The sequence below is a fragment of the Chelonia mydas genome, chromosome 15 (assembly GCF_015237465.2).
Source record: "Chelonia mydas isolate rCheMyd1 chromosome 15, rCheMyd1.pri.v2, whole genome shotgun sequence".
In the NCBI taxonomy this organism is placed as follows: domain Eukaryota; kingdom Metazoa; phylum Chordata; order Testudines; family Cheloniidae; genus Chelonia; species Chelonia mydas.
In genome coordinates, this window is record NC_057856.1 from 32,434,331 (window position 1) to 32,449,300 (window position 14,970).

The 14,970-nt window shown below is 46.7% G+C and overlaps 1 protein-coding gene across 3 annotated transcripts in view; it reads right to left on the reverse strand.

Moving 5' to 3' along the window:
* The window catches only part of TTC28 (tetratricopeptide repeat domain 28), a 496,060-nt gene that overhangs the window by 171,500 nt on the left and 309,590 nt on the right, over positions 1–14,970 (reverse strand). For all 3 annotated transcript variants that reach the window (XM_043529451.1, XM_037878986.2, XM_037878987.2), the window contains 3 exons: positions 11,736–11,883; positions 4,555–4,827; positions 1,323–1,453 (listed from right to left, as the gene is read on the reverse strand). In XM_043529451.1, the coding sequence (XP_043385386.1) occupies positions 1,323–1,453; positions 4,555–4,827; positions 11,736–11,883 (552 nt within the window). The remainder of the gene's footprint in view (positions 1–1,322; positions 1,454–4,554; positions 4,828–11,735; positions 11,884–14,970) is intronic.

Genomic DNA, 14,970 nt, shown 5'->3' on the forward strand with positions numbered 1-14,970 from the left:
TGATTGGGGAAATTTTCCAGATGGTAAATAATCATGAAATTGTCTGGCAGCTCCCTGCCCCCAATCACAGCTCCCCCACTACCCACTGCAGGGTGCCTTTCCTAACGGCTTACACGTCAGTAAACCTGACAGCCACCTAAAACGGGGCTTCACAACCAAGCACTGGTAAGGTCACTCTTACACCCTCAATTATATCTGGCCCCAAAGACACCCCTTTCCCCCCCACTCACACAGACTCAAATCTGGCCTCAAACACAATCACTCACACACTCATGTCCCCTCACCTACAATTTGCCTTCAAACATATCCACTCACCCTCAACCTCCCTTCAACTCCCCCCATCCTACCCTCTGTAACCGCTCACTGTAAGTTCCTGAACTATTGGATACAAAATCTTTTGTTCCAGAAAGTACACTAAAATGATGCCTCTGTCCTTACAGTGAACTCACAGAGGTTAGCTCTCGGGACATACACTCCTCAAAGATCTCTTAGCCTGCATACAGTACACTCTTCTGAGCTGGCAGAAGGCCCGGTTTAACACCTGAGAGGCTGTGGGGTAAATACCAAGGAGATTCAAATGAAGTAAATAACAGCCATTAACATCAACACTGCAGCTCACATGTCATTTTATACTTTCCGGATTGCTAAACCAATCAGACTTGCTTATTTACATATAACTGTTGAATGCTTTCTCTTCCTCCCTCCTGCTTTGCTTGTTGCTTGTTTTATTAAGCCTGGGAGCTCCTTGGGGTAGGGACTGTCTTGTATTACATGGATGGAAAGCGCATAGCACATGGTGCGTGCTAATGCCTCCAAATTAATAGTATTAGTAGCAGCTAGAGGCCCCACCCACAGCCAGGGCCCTTTGTGCTACACATAGTAAGAGCAGTCTCTGCCCCACAGAGTCTCCAGTCTAAACTGACAGGACAGACAAAGGGTGGGAGGGGAACAGAGGCAGAGAGAGGTGACATGACTTGTCCAAGGTCAAATAGCAGGTTAGAGACAGGCCGAGGTGGGAATAGAACCAAAGTCTCCTGATGCCCAAGCCTATGCACTATCCACTGGACCATGCTGTCTCCATAATAGCAATCATAGACTCGTAGGACTGGCAGGGACTCAAGAGGTCTCTAGTCCCGTCCCCTGCACTCAGGGCAGGACTAAGTGTCTTGTTACATGTTAGGTGGACAAGAAGTTACATAGCTTCAAACTTCCCAGAAGGTCAAAGGGGCAGGCATTCTTGGGATCTCAGGGGGACGTTCGTGCTTCTCCAGAAAGCCACACAGTGCCAATTCCCAATCCAGTCTATTTAGCAAGGTTCCTACCTCTCTGTCCTTGAGTTTCATGGCGAGCACCAGCTGATGTCTGTGGTTAGTAAGGGCCTCCCGGTAATTTCCTTTGGAGAAGAATGCGGAGCCCAGATTCCCATGAGCTCGGCATTCTCCCATCTGGTCACCTGAGTCACATGCAAACAAAACAAAAGTTAGCTAACGAAGGGTCTTTGAAAGAGTCCAGCCAAGAGAGTGGAACACATCATGCAAAGGATGCTCCACTGGGAGAGCCAGGTTCAGAACAAACCTGGCCACAGACTCAGTACGCAGCCAGAATTCTCCTCTCTTCCTAGTCCTTGAAGAGGGAAGCAGACAATTCTCCAAATTAACCCCCAGACTCCACTTTGATGTCACCTTAGACCCCTCTTTGGCTTAACACCTTGGTAACAGCCTCTCTTTTTTTCCTGTTTACTTTTTGTTGAAGATGTGAGAAATTTGTGTCCACGAAAATGCTAGGCTGGATTGGACAGGCTTGGTCCAGGCATAATGCTGACAAGCACTGGGCCAGCTTTCTCAGCAAACACCCCCCACACACACACACTTCTGCTAACGCCCCCAGTCCTGCCCTGCAGCACACCTGCTATTCTATTTCGGAGTCCTCACATAGCTCGCCCAACTTCTCTAACCACTGATCTTCAGCAGTGACACCCCCAACCCCTGTGGTCCCACACCCTGCAGGCAATGCCCTCCAATCCGGACCTATAGCACTCCCAAGTAATGTACATTCCACCTAGCATGGTAACCTTTACCCAGGGATCTTCCCAGTCAGCCCCTCCATCTCCATCTCCGCCAACGTCCCTCCCTCCCAACCTGTTCTGCCGCTCGCTAGACCAGTCCTGAACCACTTTGGAGGAGAGACTAACAGCCATGTCAAACTGTGCCATAGTGCTTGGCGATTTCACAATCAGACCAGTCTCTTGGCTCTGACAAGGGTCTGGGTCAGATATTTCAGAGAAAGCTTTAAGAAATCACAAAAGAGGGAAATTCTATCCCTGACAAGATTTGATGTTCAATCCTGTCCAGTGTGACTGTGGATGTTCTCAGCCTTTCCTTTTCTGGGTTCTGCTAAGCTCTGTGCTTGAATTATATCTTGTAGCAGTGAGCTCGGCCAGTTAAGTATACATTGTGCGAAGTAGCATTTCATTCTACCAATATTACAGTTGTGGCTTTTCAATTTCACTGCAGGTCTCTTCTTGTATTATGGGACAGAGTGAATAGCCGTGCCCAATCTACCTCCTCTGCACTGGTTATTGCTCTGCACAATTCGCATGCCCCTTCTTATTTGCCTGCGCTCTAACTAAGCAATCCCAGTTTTTTCAATCTCTCTCCATATGGCAGTTGTTTTAGGCCTCTAATCATTTCTGTCACCCACCTCAGAACCCTGTCTATTTCTGCTTTATCCTTTGAGATAGGAAAACCAGGAACGAACATACCATTTCAGGTGAGGGCATGCCATTGATTTACGGAATGGTTTTAATTGTTATTTTCCATCAAATTCCTGTGAACACTAATATCTTGTTTGCTTTTTCGACTGCCACTGCACAGTGAGCAGTGGTTTCATTGAGCGGCCCACAATGATACCTCAGCCTCTCTCCTGAGTTATTACAACTATTTCAAAATCCTGTGAGGTGCCGTAGGCCTAGTCCACATTACAAACTTTTGCCAGCATGTCTGTTGGGTAGGGATGAGGGAGAAAACCACACCCCTAACTGACATAGCGATGCCAGTAAAAATACCAGTGCAGACCAATGTTCCCTCTAATTTTTTCCATCCCTGTGTGGAGTTAATTTTATGTGCACCAATATCGAGGTAATGTGCGTGTGCGCCACCAGCAGAAACAAAAACCCTAGATATAATATATATTTTTAAAAAGTTACCATAGGGATAATTACTCCAGCCAGGACAGGTTAGGCATTTTAGGGCTCACTACTCAAAGAATTAAATTTAAGAGTAAGAGAAATAAAAATATGAAATGCATAGACCAGTCAAAAAACTAAAAAAAAACCCCAGCACTTTGAAAGAATAAAATTACAGAGAATATATGTGCATTGCAGGAAGTACCCACACCACCACCACCACCACAAGTATCTATTGGGAGGTGAGTGTGAAAAAGACACTGTGCATGTTTGTGTGTCCGTGCGACAGAGCGGGTGTGTGCATGTGTGTGAGAGAGAGACCGAGACAGTGTGTGTGAGAGAGAGACAGAGAGAGACACCCACACACAGTGTGTGTGTGTGTATGTGTGTGTGTGTGCTGGCTTCTGGAGAAGTGTATGAGAGACCACGCATTGTCTCTTTAAGCAGAGTGGCACTCATCAGTCTGTAGGCTCGTTCAGACTGCAGCAGCCACCAGCAGCTCCATCTAACTCCCGAGCCCTGTCTGCCCCTCCCCTGCTCCTCGGAGATGGGGTACATGGGCAAGGGGATACCCTGACATCAGCACCTCCCTTCCCCTTCTCCTCCCCTCCCCCCCCATAGCAAGCAGGAGGGTCCCGGGAGCAGCTGGCCATGGGCTCCAAGGCAGAGGGCAGGAGCAGCACGGCCGTGGAGCAGCGAGGGGGGGCACCTAAACACAAGTCATTGGATGTGTGCAGCTCTACTTGAGTGACTCTTGTGTGGCTGCACAGCTTAGAGGGAACACTGGTGCAGACCCAGTTATACCAGCAAGATAGTCCTGCTGCCATGACACATCCTTTGGAGGGATGTGGTTTAATTATGCCAAAAGCAGAACTTTTGTCAGTATAAGCCGTGTCTCCACTAGGGCACACTGCCAGCATAGCTAGACTGGTTTAACTATGGCACCAAAGCATTTGTAGTGTAGACAAGCCCTGAGTAGTTCAGATTATTTGAGCACACCCCTCACTTGAAAAGCCAGTTCACAGACACACGATGCCACAAAGAAATCCCTTGAATGTCCCTTTAGCACATACCCGGGATCCCCATAACTAGAGCGACCAGATGTCCTGATTTTATAGGGACAGTCCCGATTTTTGGGTCTTTTTCTAATATAGGTTCCTATGACCCCCCCACCCCATCCCGATTTTTCACATTTGCTGTCTGGTCACCCGACCCAACTCACACATTCTGTTGCAAATAAGAACGTTGTCTGTGTGGCTCAGCAGCTTCAGCACTACCGATTTATCCCACTGCCATTCCTGTTAATTTGCTCCATTTATATCAATTCAGCACTAAACCAGAGATTGAGTGAGTGAAAATGAGAACTCTACCTAATGTCTTGGCTACATCCAAGTCCTGCTGCATGTATCCTGTGCTTTTCTCTGTGTTCCCAAGAGACCAGTAAGCACTGCTCAGAGCAGAGAACACTGATCCCCTCAGCTTCAAGCTGCAAGTGCCGATCTTCAGGGCAGCTTCTAACACAACCACAGAAGCACCATGGTGGCCTGCAGTCAGGAGCTCCTGGCCAACCACCGATACCACCACAAAGGGGCTCTTGTCCAGCTTCATCTTCTGAAGTTGCTGATAGGTTGGCTCGAGTGACTCTAAAATAAGGAAGGGAAGGCAGAATTACTCCACAGGCCAAAGGTACACAAGCATCCTGAAGTCAGTCTATTAACACCCATGAGAGGCGAAAGACAAAGTGACACATGCAAATTTTGTAACATGCGGCTATTTTGTAATATGTATTCAATGGCACATCGAGAAATATCAGCTATTTGGGTGTCACAGTCCTGCACTTTGTGACACTCAAGAGCAAGACAGAAGGAGAAAATTAACTGGGAGAAACCCACCAAAAAGGGAAAGCAGCCACTCAGCAACAAGGAACCCATTCAGGTTGGCTTAACTGGCCACAAGAACAAGGAGTACCAGGGTGCCCCTGGACTATAGGTGCTATGCTGAGTGACCAAACTGGACCTAGGCTAGCCACTGCAACTGCAGTGCAGTTATAACTAGTTGTTTTATTAGTCACATGAATCCTGCCATAGTATGTCCCTTAAAGGACAATAGTAAGGCTGGGGTTTAAAATCTGCAGCTCTCTTCTCTAGGCAACGATACAGTGTTAAAATGTAATTTTTAAAAATTAGGATGGTTGCACTTCCTGACAAGGCTGCTCTCGCCTGAATCAACATAACCATGGCAACCTGAGAAAGCCATTTGTGCCCTACTTTCATTATTTCTGCCTACAATTATTAACTGTATGTACAGCAAGCAGAGACCATTTTAACAGCCCTCTGAGCAGAGGAACAGTTATCTATGTTGTATATTACGAGTGACATTCCAGTCAGGGATGGGGTTAAATACAGACAGAAGATGATGATCTCTTCTGGTACTGCAGTTCCTGTTTAATACAGGATCCTGTCTCTGACAGTGGCCAGTGGCAGATGATGCAGAGGAAGCCATAAGCATATACAGATTAACTGTTATTTATACAGTGCTGTTGATGTGCAAGGCACTGTACAAACAAGTACAAAGACAGACCCTGCCATCAGGAGTTTACAGTTCGAGGGCTTGTCTTCGCGTGCATGTGAAGATGCTACAATGCCAACAGGAGAACATCTCCTGTCAGCGAAGTTAATCCACCTCCCCACCAATGCAGCGCTGTCTGCCATGGCAGGAGACGCTCTCCCGTCGACACAGCACCGTCTGCACGGGGGGTTAGATCGGTATAACTGCGTTGCTCAGGGGTGTGGATTTTTCACAACCCTGAACGACATAGTTATACCGATATAGGTCTGTAGTGTAGACTTGGCTTTAATTAGAAAATGTAACACACCTTGTGGGGGAGGGGGTTCAGGGAGGAAAGACAATAGAAACAAAAGGAAGTGAAGACTGCTCCTGGAAAAAAGAGCGAAGAGTGAGCATGTCACGTGAGCTGTTCCATGTGTAACATAACACTACAATCAGATGGGGGAACAGCATAGCCTGTCCTGGGTCTGTGGTGGAAAGCTGCCATGAAGCACCATGCAGACAGAACCATTACACTGTGAAGGCAGTGCTGGAACCAGGGCTTTCCCAGCAGAGATCACCTGTCCAAGGTGTGCCACCCACTGAGGGAAGAGAATGGTATTATTGTAGGAGGAGAGGTTTGGCCTCAGCGATCTGTACTGCAAACTTAAGTTCCACATCCCCCGTAGTGAGCCAAGCTAAAGAGATTTAACTTTTAATCTTTCCTCAGAAGTCACTCAATGCTTCCAGCTCCTTTGCTCTTTGTTGCTCTTCTCTGAACTCTGAAGGAAAGAAATCCTAGCAATTACTATCCCTGTAAGTCTGACTGTAACTCCCACCTCTCGTACAATAATGGAATTACCTATGAAAGGAGAAAACTGTAACTCTGTAGGGGTAACAGCACCATGACCAATATACAGTGCTGTGGAGTTACAAGAACACATCATGTCACCCAAACTACATCGCCTTTCGGTGACCAAATTATCAGAGTGGATGAAGGGAGTGAAGTAAATGTTACCTCTGTGGATATCCCAGGTCACAAGATCTTATCTGAAAAACTAGCTCAAAGCAGCTTATATATAAGTCGGTTTACATGGACTGAACAACTGCTGGAGGAATATAACCAATAAATAATAATAAAGGCATTGTACGAAGTTTGGGGGACACGTCCAGAAGGATACAGAAAGGATCTGTGCTTGGCTTGATCTTCTTTAATGATGTTGTTAAGGATGTGAAGGGGAGGTGGGGGTTAAATGACACACTAATGAACATAAACTGGGAGGTTCTGGACACCTGTGAGCAGGGAGATTTCATGTAACAGGGCCTAAAAGGGTTAGAAATGCAGTCAGGGTAACAAAGTGAGATTCAGCTTGGGAAAATCAGGTTAATCTTGCCAAAAGCCGACTCGTCAGTCCTTCAGCTCCCTCTGCAAGACCCAGCTCTGCAGCGAAGCCCATAAGAAATCACTGAGAGCTCCAGGGATGGTTGGGTAATCGGTACTTTGGTTATTTATTACCACAGGAACAATGACAAAAATAGAGGTGTCTCTCTGCAGGTCTACCGGTATTTATTTCCCTCCTCACCAACCCACTGTGGTTATTTGTCTCTCTCAAAGGTGAACTCTGTGGGGTAGGGACCATACCCTGGTATGTATCTGTACCATGCCCAGCACAAATGGGGTCACATCCTGAGCGGGGCTTCTGAACATTAGCATAACAATAATTAATACTAATGAGGCAAAAATAGTCATGGAAGGGAGACACAGGGAGAGCAGTAATGCTGAGAGACCTAGAGATCAGACTGGACAATAAGACAGCAAGAAAGGCCGTCGCAGCTTTGGGCTGCTGACACAGAAGAATCACGTCCTGGAACAGGGAGGGGATAGTCTCTCTGCAGTGTGATTGCTCCTAGAATATGGTATGTGCTCCTTTCCGGGCACTTCAACACCACAATGATATTTACAGGTTGGAGGCAGTTCACAAAAGAGCTACCAAATGATGAAGAGCTGTAGAGTCTCCTAACTCTGAGGCATGTAAAGGCACTGCAGCCTGGTGAGAGAATCATAGAATATCAGGGTTTGAAGGGACCTCAGGAGGTCTTCTAGTCCAACCCCCTGCTCAAAGCAGGACCGATCCCCAACTGAATCATCCCAGCCAGGGCTTTGTCAAGCCTGACCTTAAAAATATCTCAGGAAGGAGATTCCACCACCTCCCTAGGTAACGCATTCCAGTGTTTCACCACCCTCATAGTGAAAAAGTTTTTCCTAATATCCAAACTAACCCTTCCCCACTGCAACTTGAGACCATTACTCCTCGTTCTGTCATCAGTTACCACTGAGAACAGTCTAGATCCATCCTCTTTGGAACCCCCTTTCAGGTAGTTGAAAGCAGCTATCAAATCCCCCCTCATTTTTCTCTTCTGCAGACTAAACAATCCCAGTTTCTGCAGCCTCTCCTCATAAGTCATGTGTTCCAGTCCCCTAATCATTTTTGTTGCCCTCCACTGGACTCTTTCCAATTTTTCCACATCCTTCTTGTAGTGTGGGGCCCAAAACTGGACACAGTACTCCAGATGAGGCCTCACCAATGTCGAATAGAGGGGAACGATCACGTCCCTCGATCTGCTGGCAATGCCCCTACGTATACATCCCAAAACGCCATTGGCCTTCTTGGCAACAAGGGCACATGTTGACTCATATCCAGCTTCTCGTCCACTGTAACCCCTAGGTCCTTTTCTGCAGAACTGCTGCCGAGCCATTCGGTCCCTAGTCTGTAGCGGTGCATGGGATTCTTCCGTCCTAAGTGCAGGACTCTGCACTTGTCCTTGTTGAATCTCATCAGATTTCTTTTGGCCCAATCCTCTAATTTGTCTAGGGCCCTCTGTATCCTATCCCTACCCTCCAGCATATCTACCTCTCCTCCCACTTTAGTGTCATCTGCAAACTTGCTGAGGGCAATCCACACCATCCTCCAGATCATTTGTGAAGATATTGAACAAAACCGGCCCCAGGACCGACCCTTGGGGCACTCCACTTGATACCGACTGCCAACTAGACATGGAGCCATTGATCACTACCCGTTGAGCCCCATGATCTAGCCAGCTTTCTATCCACCTTATAGTCCATTCATCCAGCCCATACTTCTTTAACTTGCTGGCAAGAATATTGTGGGAGACCGTGTCAAAAGCTTTGCTAAAGTCAAGGAACAACACGTCCACCGCTTTCCCCTCATCCACAGAGCCAGTTATCTCGTCATAGAAGGCAATTAGATTAGTCAGGCATGACTTGCCCTTGGTGAATCCATGCTGACTGTTCCTGATCACTTTCCTCTCCTCTAAGTGCTTCAGAATTGATTCCCTGAGGACCTGCTCCATGAGTTTTCCAGGGACTGAGGTGAGGCTGACTGGCCTGTAGTTCCCAGGATCCTCCTTCTTCTCTTTTTTAAAGATGGGCACTAAATTAGGCTTTTTCCAGTCATCCGGGACTTCCCCTGATGGCCATGAGTTTTCAAAGATAATGGCCAATGGCTCTGCAATCACATCCGCCAACTCCTTTAGCGCTCTCGGATGCAGCGCATCTGGCCCCATGGACTTGTGCTCATCCAGCTTTTCTAAATAGTCCTGAACTACTTCTTTCTCCACAGAGGGTTGGTCATCTCCTCCCTATGCTGTGCTGCCCAGTGCAGTAGTCTGGGAGCTGACCTTGTTCGTGAAGATAGAGGAAAAAAAAGCATTGAGTACATTAGCTTTTTCCACATCCTCTGTCACTAGGTTGCCTCCCTCATTCAGTAAGGTGCTCACACTTTCCTTGACTTTCTTCTTGTTGCTAACATACCTGAAGAAACCCTTCTTGTTACTCTTAACATCTCTTGCTAGCTGCAATTCCAGGTGTGATTTGGCCTTCCTGATTTCACTCCTGCATCCCCGAGCAATATTTTTATACTCTTTCCTGGTCATTTGTCCAATCTTCAACTTCTTGTAAGCTTCTTTTTAGTGGTCAAGATCAGCAAGGATTTCACTGTTAAGCCAAGCTGGTCGCCTGCCATATTTACTATTCTTTCTACACATCAGGATGGTTTGTATCTGTAACCTCAATAGGGATTCTTTAAAATACAGCCAGCTCTCCTGGACTCCTTTCCCTCTCATGTTATTCTCCCAGGGGATCTTGCCCATCAGTTCCCTGAGGGAGTCCAAGTCTGCTTTTCTGAAGTCCAGGGTCCGTATTCTGCTGCTCTCCTTTCTTCCCTATGTCAGGATCCTGAACTCAACCATCTCATGGTCACTGCCTCCCAGGTTCCCATCCACTTTTGCTTCCCCTGCTAATTCTTCCCTGTTTGTGAGCAGCAGGTCAAGAAGAGCTCTGCCCCAGTTGGTTCCGCCAGCACTTGCACCAGGAAATTGTCCCCTACCCTTTCCAAAAACTTCCTGGATTGTCTGTGCACCACTGTATTGCTCTCCCAGCAGATATCAGGGTGACTGAAGTCTCCCATGAGAACCAGGGCCTGCGATCTAGTAACTTCCGTGAGTTGCCGGAAGAAAGCCTCATCCACCTCATCCCCCTGGTCCGGTGGTCTATAGCAGACTCCCACCACGACATCACCATACGGACAGAAGGAGCTCACGGCTAATACCGAGGCATGCAGCAGATTGTCTCACTTATCAAAACAAATTACTACAAAGCAAAAAGGATGAACCTGATGTCATATTTATGGCAATATTTTAGGCAGCAGCAACACCACAGGATGGAATAGATGAAATTATCCTCATAAGGTATTTGCTACATAGAAAAAACTCCAAATTAATTCATTTTGGAAGACTATAAGAAAACACTGTGAAAGGGAAACTGCAATATTCTTCTCATATTTCAGCTCTGGCTGGCCCTAAGTTCCAAAGCTCCCAGCAGCGTCTGCTGAGAGTCAGAGCTGATCCGCTCCATGCTCCCCACTGGGAAATGGCATTAGACCACTTGAGCAAAGTGCTTGCAACAAAACTGATTAGAAACAGTTCAGTGAGGGAGTTCCCCTTCAAGAGAGTGAAATCCCCACCCCTGGAAGTGGAGATGTTATATACAGGGGAGGCAAGACACCATGGGCGCTGAAAGCATCACATGCACCAAGCCATTTCCATACTTGTCAAGGACAAAAGTGAATTAGCAGCCTGGTCATCTGCCTCTTCTGGGGCTTTGTTCTGAGAGACGTGAAAAATAAGCAAAAGCTTCTGCGGAGCCCTGCTGGCTACCACAAGCCTTGGATTTCAAAAAGCTGTTTACCTAAGTGCCAGAACTCTTGCAGAGCTCAAGGGGCACACAGGTACCACGGTATTGTGGGATCACAACTGGGAGGGTCAACAGAGCCAGTGCTGCTGCAAAGCCTGCGTTTCCAGTCCGCCCTTGCACTGAAACAGTTTCAGGAAGGCTGTGATCTGCTGCAGTTGTACTACGAATACTTGTGAAACATTAGCACGCTTGTCTGTGGAAAAGAAGAATTTCACAAGGGATAAAGTGTTTGAGCTCTAGTAGATGGGAATGCATGTGTTCCCCTGACTGGAGAATACCAGTTCTGGGTGGCCAGTTCAGCCTTTTCAGAGATGTTAGCCATGCATTACTTCCCAAGTAGCACAGCTGGACTTCACAGGAACACAAGAACTGCTGTTCTCGATCAGGCCACACCTATTCCAGTATCCCTGCCTCATCAGACAAGGCCAAAGCCCCTCTTTCCAACATCCCCACCTCCCTGCCCCACTGAATCAGACAAGAGGCTCATCTAGTTTGGTTTCCCCTCAGAGAGCGCAGAAGCAGGTGACCCAATGGAAGATGTAAAACGCTTATAATCTGCCCCTCATCACTTACGTAGGTTTCCTCCTGCCTCAAGTGCTGACTCAGCATCAGTTTCCAACTGAAATCAGCTTCCTACCTTCCTCGGAAATGCTGATCCTTTAGCACTGCTGTCCATTCATAGCTTGCAGCCAGCATAACTGCAGTGCCTTGGACACCGATCGCTTTGCTTACCTCGCATGGGAGATTTCATGGCGGCTTCCACCATCCCAACAAGAAGCTGCAGACTCTTGGGATCCTGAGCCAGCCCAGATGCAAATGCTGCCAGTGCGTCTGCATGGCGTCCAAGGTACTGAAGGGCAACACCCTGTCGGAAGTACGCCTGCAAGCCCAAAAGAAAGAGGTGAGTTATTGAACTGATGTGATCCCAGAGCTCAAACATACATGATCAGGGAGCTAGTGCTGGGGAATATAGGGGCTGCAAGAACATGCTCAGGTTTCCCTAAAGCATTTTCAGGTCAGGTCAATATTGGCAATTCTAAAGCTGTAGTTTGGTTCCCGAATCCCCACAGAGCTGAGGAAAGGCTCACCCAGCCCATACTGACAATTCTCACATGCTGCTCTGCAGTCTAAAGCCAAAGTTACAATAATTTAAAATAAAGGTTTTTCCTCAGAATTAGCTCCCCCGCCTCCCCAAATGGCTGCTTGTTTCTTTTTAATCGCCTGGCTCGCAAAACTTGTGAATGGAGATCCTCATCTCTCACTCCTGCCAACAAGACCTGAGCTTCACCACCCAACAAGAACTTTGTATTAACAGAAACCAAAAATCTCCAAGACACAATTGCAATAAAATCACTGCCCAGAGCATCCGATCAGAAACCTCTCCTTCCCTCTGTATGCACGTACAGCCTACCTCCTCCACCATCCCAGCTCAGTAGAGTTCAGGAGGCATGCCCTGCGTTCACTTCCCTTGCCTCCATCACCACCAGTGACATGTCAGCTCTCATTGTTAATTATATTTTGTAATTTTCATTCATCAATGATCAGAGAATGATTCTGTATTCAGATTCAGTGAGTAACTGACTCTGGAATTCACCCTCCTACTCCTCACCCAGCCTGGTAGCACTGGAGTCTGCTGACCTTCTGGGTGAACTACAGTGACTACAGAAACAACGAGGAGTCCGGTGGCACCTTAAAGACTAACAGATTTATTTGGGCATAAGCTTCTGTGGGTAAAAACCCACTTCCTCATTGTTTTTGTGGACACAGACTAACATGGCTACCCCTCTGATACAGTGACTACTGCATTATGCAAATGTTTGGTAGAAGTGGATTGAGCAGGCAGCAGAGAGCTGTATCTGACTGCACTTAGAATCCTAACTCTGACAGGCACTTCCCCCCGCTGAACATAGACACTCTTCATTTTTAATATGTTTATAGACATTTTGCTTTACTTTTTCCATTTCACATTTTCTGCAAGTCTCCCCAGAGGCTACCGCAGAAGAGTCGCAGCAAACACACCTCTGTCTCACTGACATCCAAGGGAAGATGCAATGCTTTTAAAATAAATCCAACACCCCGTCACCACTCATTTGCAATCCCAAACCAACAACTGCATCAATGTGCAACTGCAAATAGTTCCCACTGGCAATTCCAGGTTCTGAACGTTCCCAGCCAGAGGTGCTAAGATCACGGACACACACAGCAGCAGGAGAAACCTGCCTTAACAAAGGGGTAGCAATGTCAGTGCCTCTCCCAGAGAAAACATGAAGTTCTGTGCTTGGGAGCTGGTGGGTATGGGAACAAAGACTCTACTGTCTAACATTCACTTATAAAATGAAAGCATATTTGTAACATTTATGTCTGCACGCTGATTGCGTTAATAATTCAGGAGCTTCAACTAGTTTTTACAAAAGCTTTGCTGTTCATGGATAACCCTTTATTGTGCTCTCCAGTAAAAATCTCCTTGCTGCAAGCTCTGCCACATTCACTGTACTACCGAGTGTCTGGAGGGAGTTAAGCAAAGCAAGCACAGTTATGGTAAAAGAAAACTCTCTTAAAAAGACTACAACTGCTGTAAGAACAGGATGGTGCCCCGTCAGCTCCATTCTTGTCTTTGGCTCTCAAGGGCCTTCAGCCGCAGTCTCTCCCTGCACTCATGGGCAGACCCCGGCTGTTTTTCCTTCCCATTTGTAATAGAAACTAATCCTGTATTCAAGGTACATTAAGTAGACACATGTGGAAGTCTTTTTTACTTAAACTGGATAAATCTGCAATTAATATCCAAAACGGACTTTTCATTAGGGCTTTCACACACCTTCAGAACCCAGCCAATGGAAGTAAAGATTAAGAAAAATCAAAAATGACATGGGAAATTTATAGACATAAATATTTAATCTCTTTTCCATTAGCAAGCATTGATTGATTCTATAATTTTAAATGAATTAGATGGAGGCAAAATTCATTTAATTAACCTTTAGTACAAATGTGTTCTTATTGAACCAAAGAGGCAACTGTACTGGAAACCCAGTTCCGTGTTAATTAGATGACAGGCATGATGATTTAAATCAAAGAGAAACCCCAGGAACAAGGAGTGTGTGGCATGCAGTGGCTACCCACTGTGTGGTCTCAGAACATTGTCTTCTGAAGCATGATGCACACTTTGGGGTCTCTGTTTCCCACACTCTCATTTAGGCTTGGTCTACACCTAAAAATTAAGTTGACATGGTTATGTGCCCATCTTTAAAAAAAGGGGAAAAGGAAAATCTGGGGAACTACAGACCAGTGAGCCTCACCTCAGTCCCTGGAAAAATCATGGAGCAGGCCCTCAAGGAATCCATTTTGAAGCACTTGGAGGAGAGGAAAGTGATCAAGAACAGTCAACATGGATTCACCTAGGGCAAGTCATGCCTGACCAACCTGACTGCCCTCTATGATGAGATAACTGGCTCTGTGGATGTGATATATCTTGACTTTAGCAAAGTTTTTGATACCGTCTCCCACAGTATTCTTGCCAGCAAGTTAAAGTAGTATGGATTGGATGAATGGACTATAAGGTGGATAGAAAGCTGACTAGATCATTGGGTTCACTGGGTAGTGATCAACAGCTTGATGTCTAGTTTGCAGCCAGTATCAAGCGGAGTGCCCCCGAGGTCGGTCCTGGGGCCATTTTTTCCCCAACATCTTCATTAATAATCTGGATGACGGGATGGATTGCACCCTCAGCAAGTTCGCAGATGACACTAAACTGCGGGGAGAGGTAGATATGCTGGAGGTTAGGGATAGGGTCCAGAGTGACCTAGAAAAATTGGAGGATTGGGCCAAAAGAAATTTGATGAGGTTCAACAAGGACAAGCGCAGAGTTCTGCACTTAGGAAGGAAGAATCCCATGCACCGCTACAGGCTGGGGACCGACTGGCTAAGCAGCAGTTCTGCAGAAAAGGACCTGGGGATTACAGTGGACGAGAAG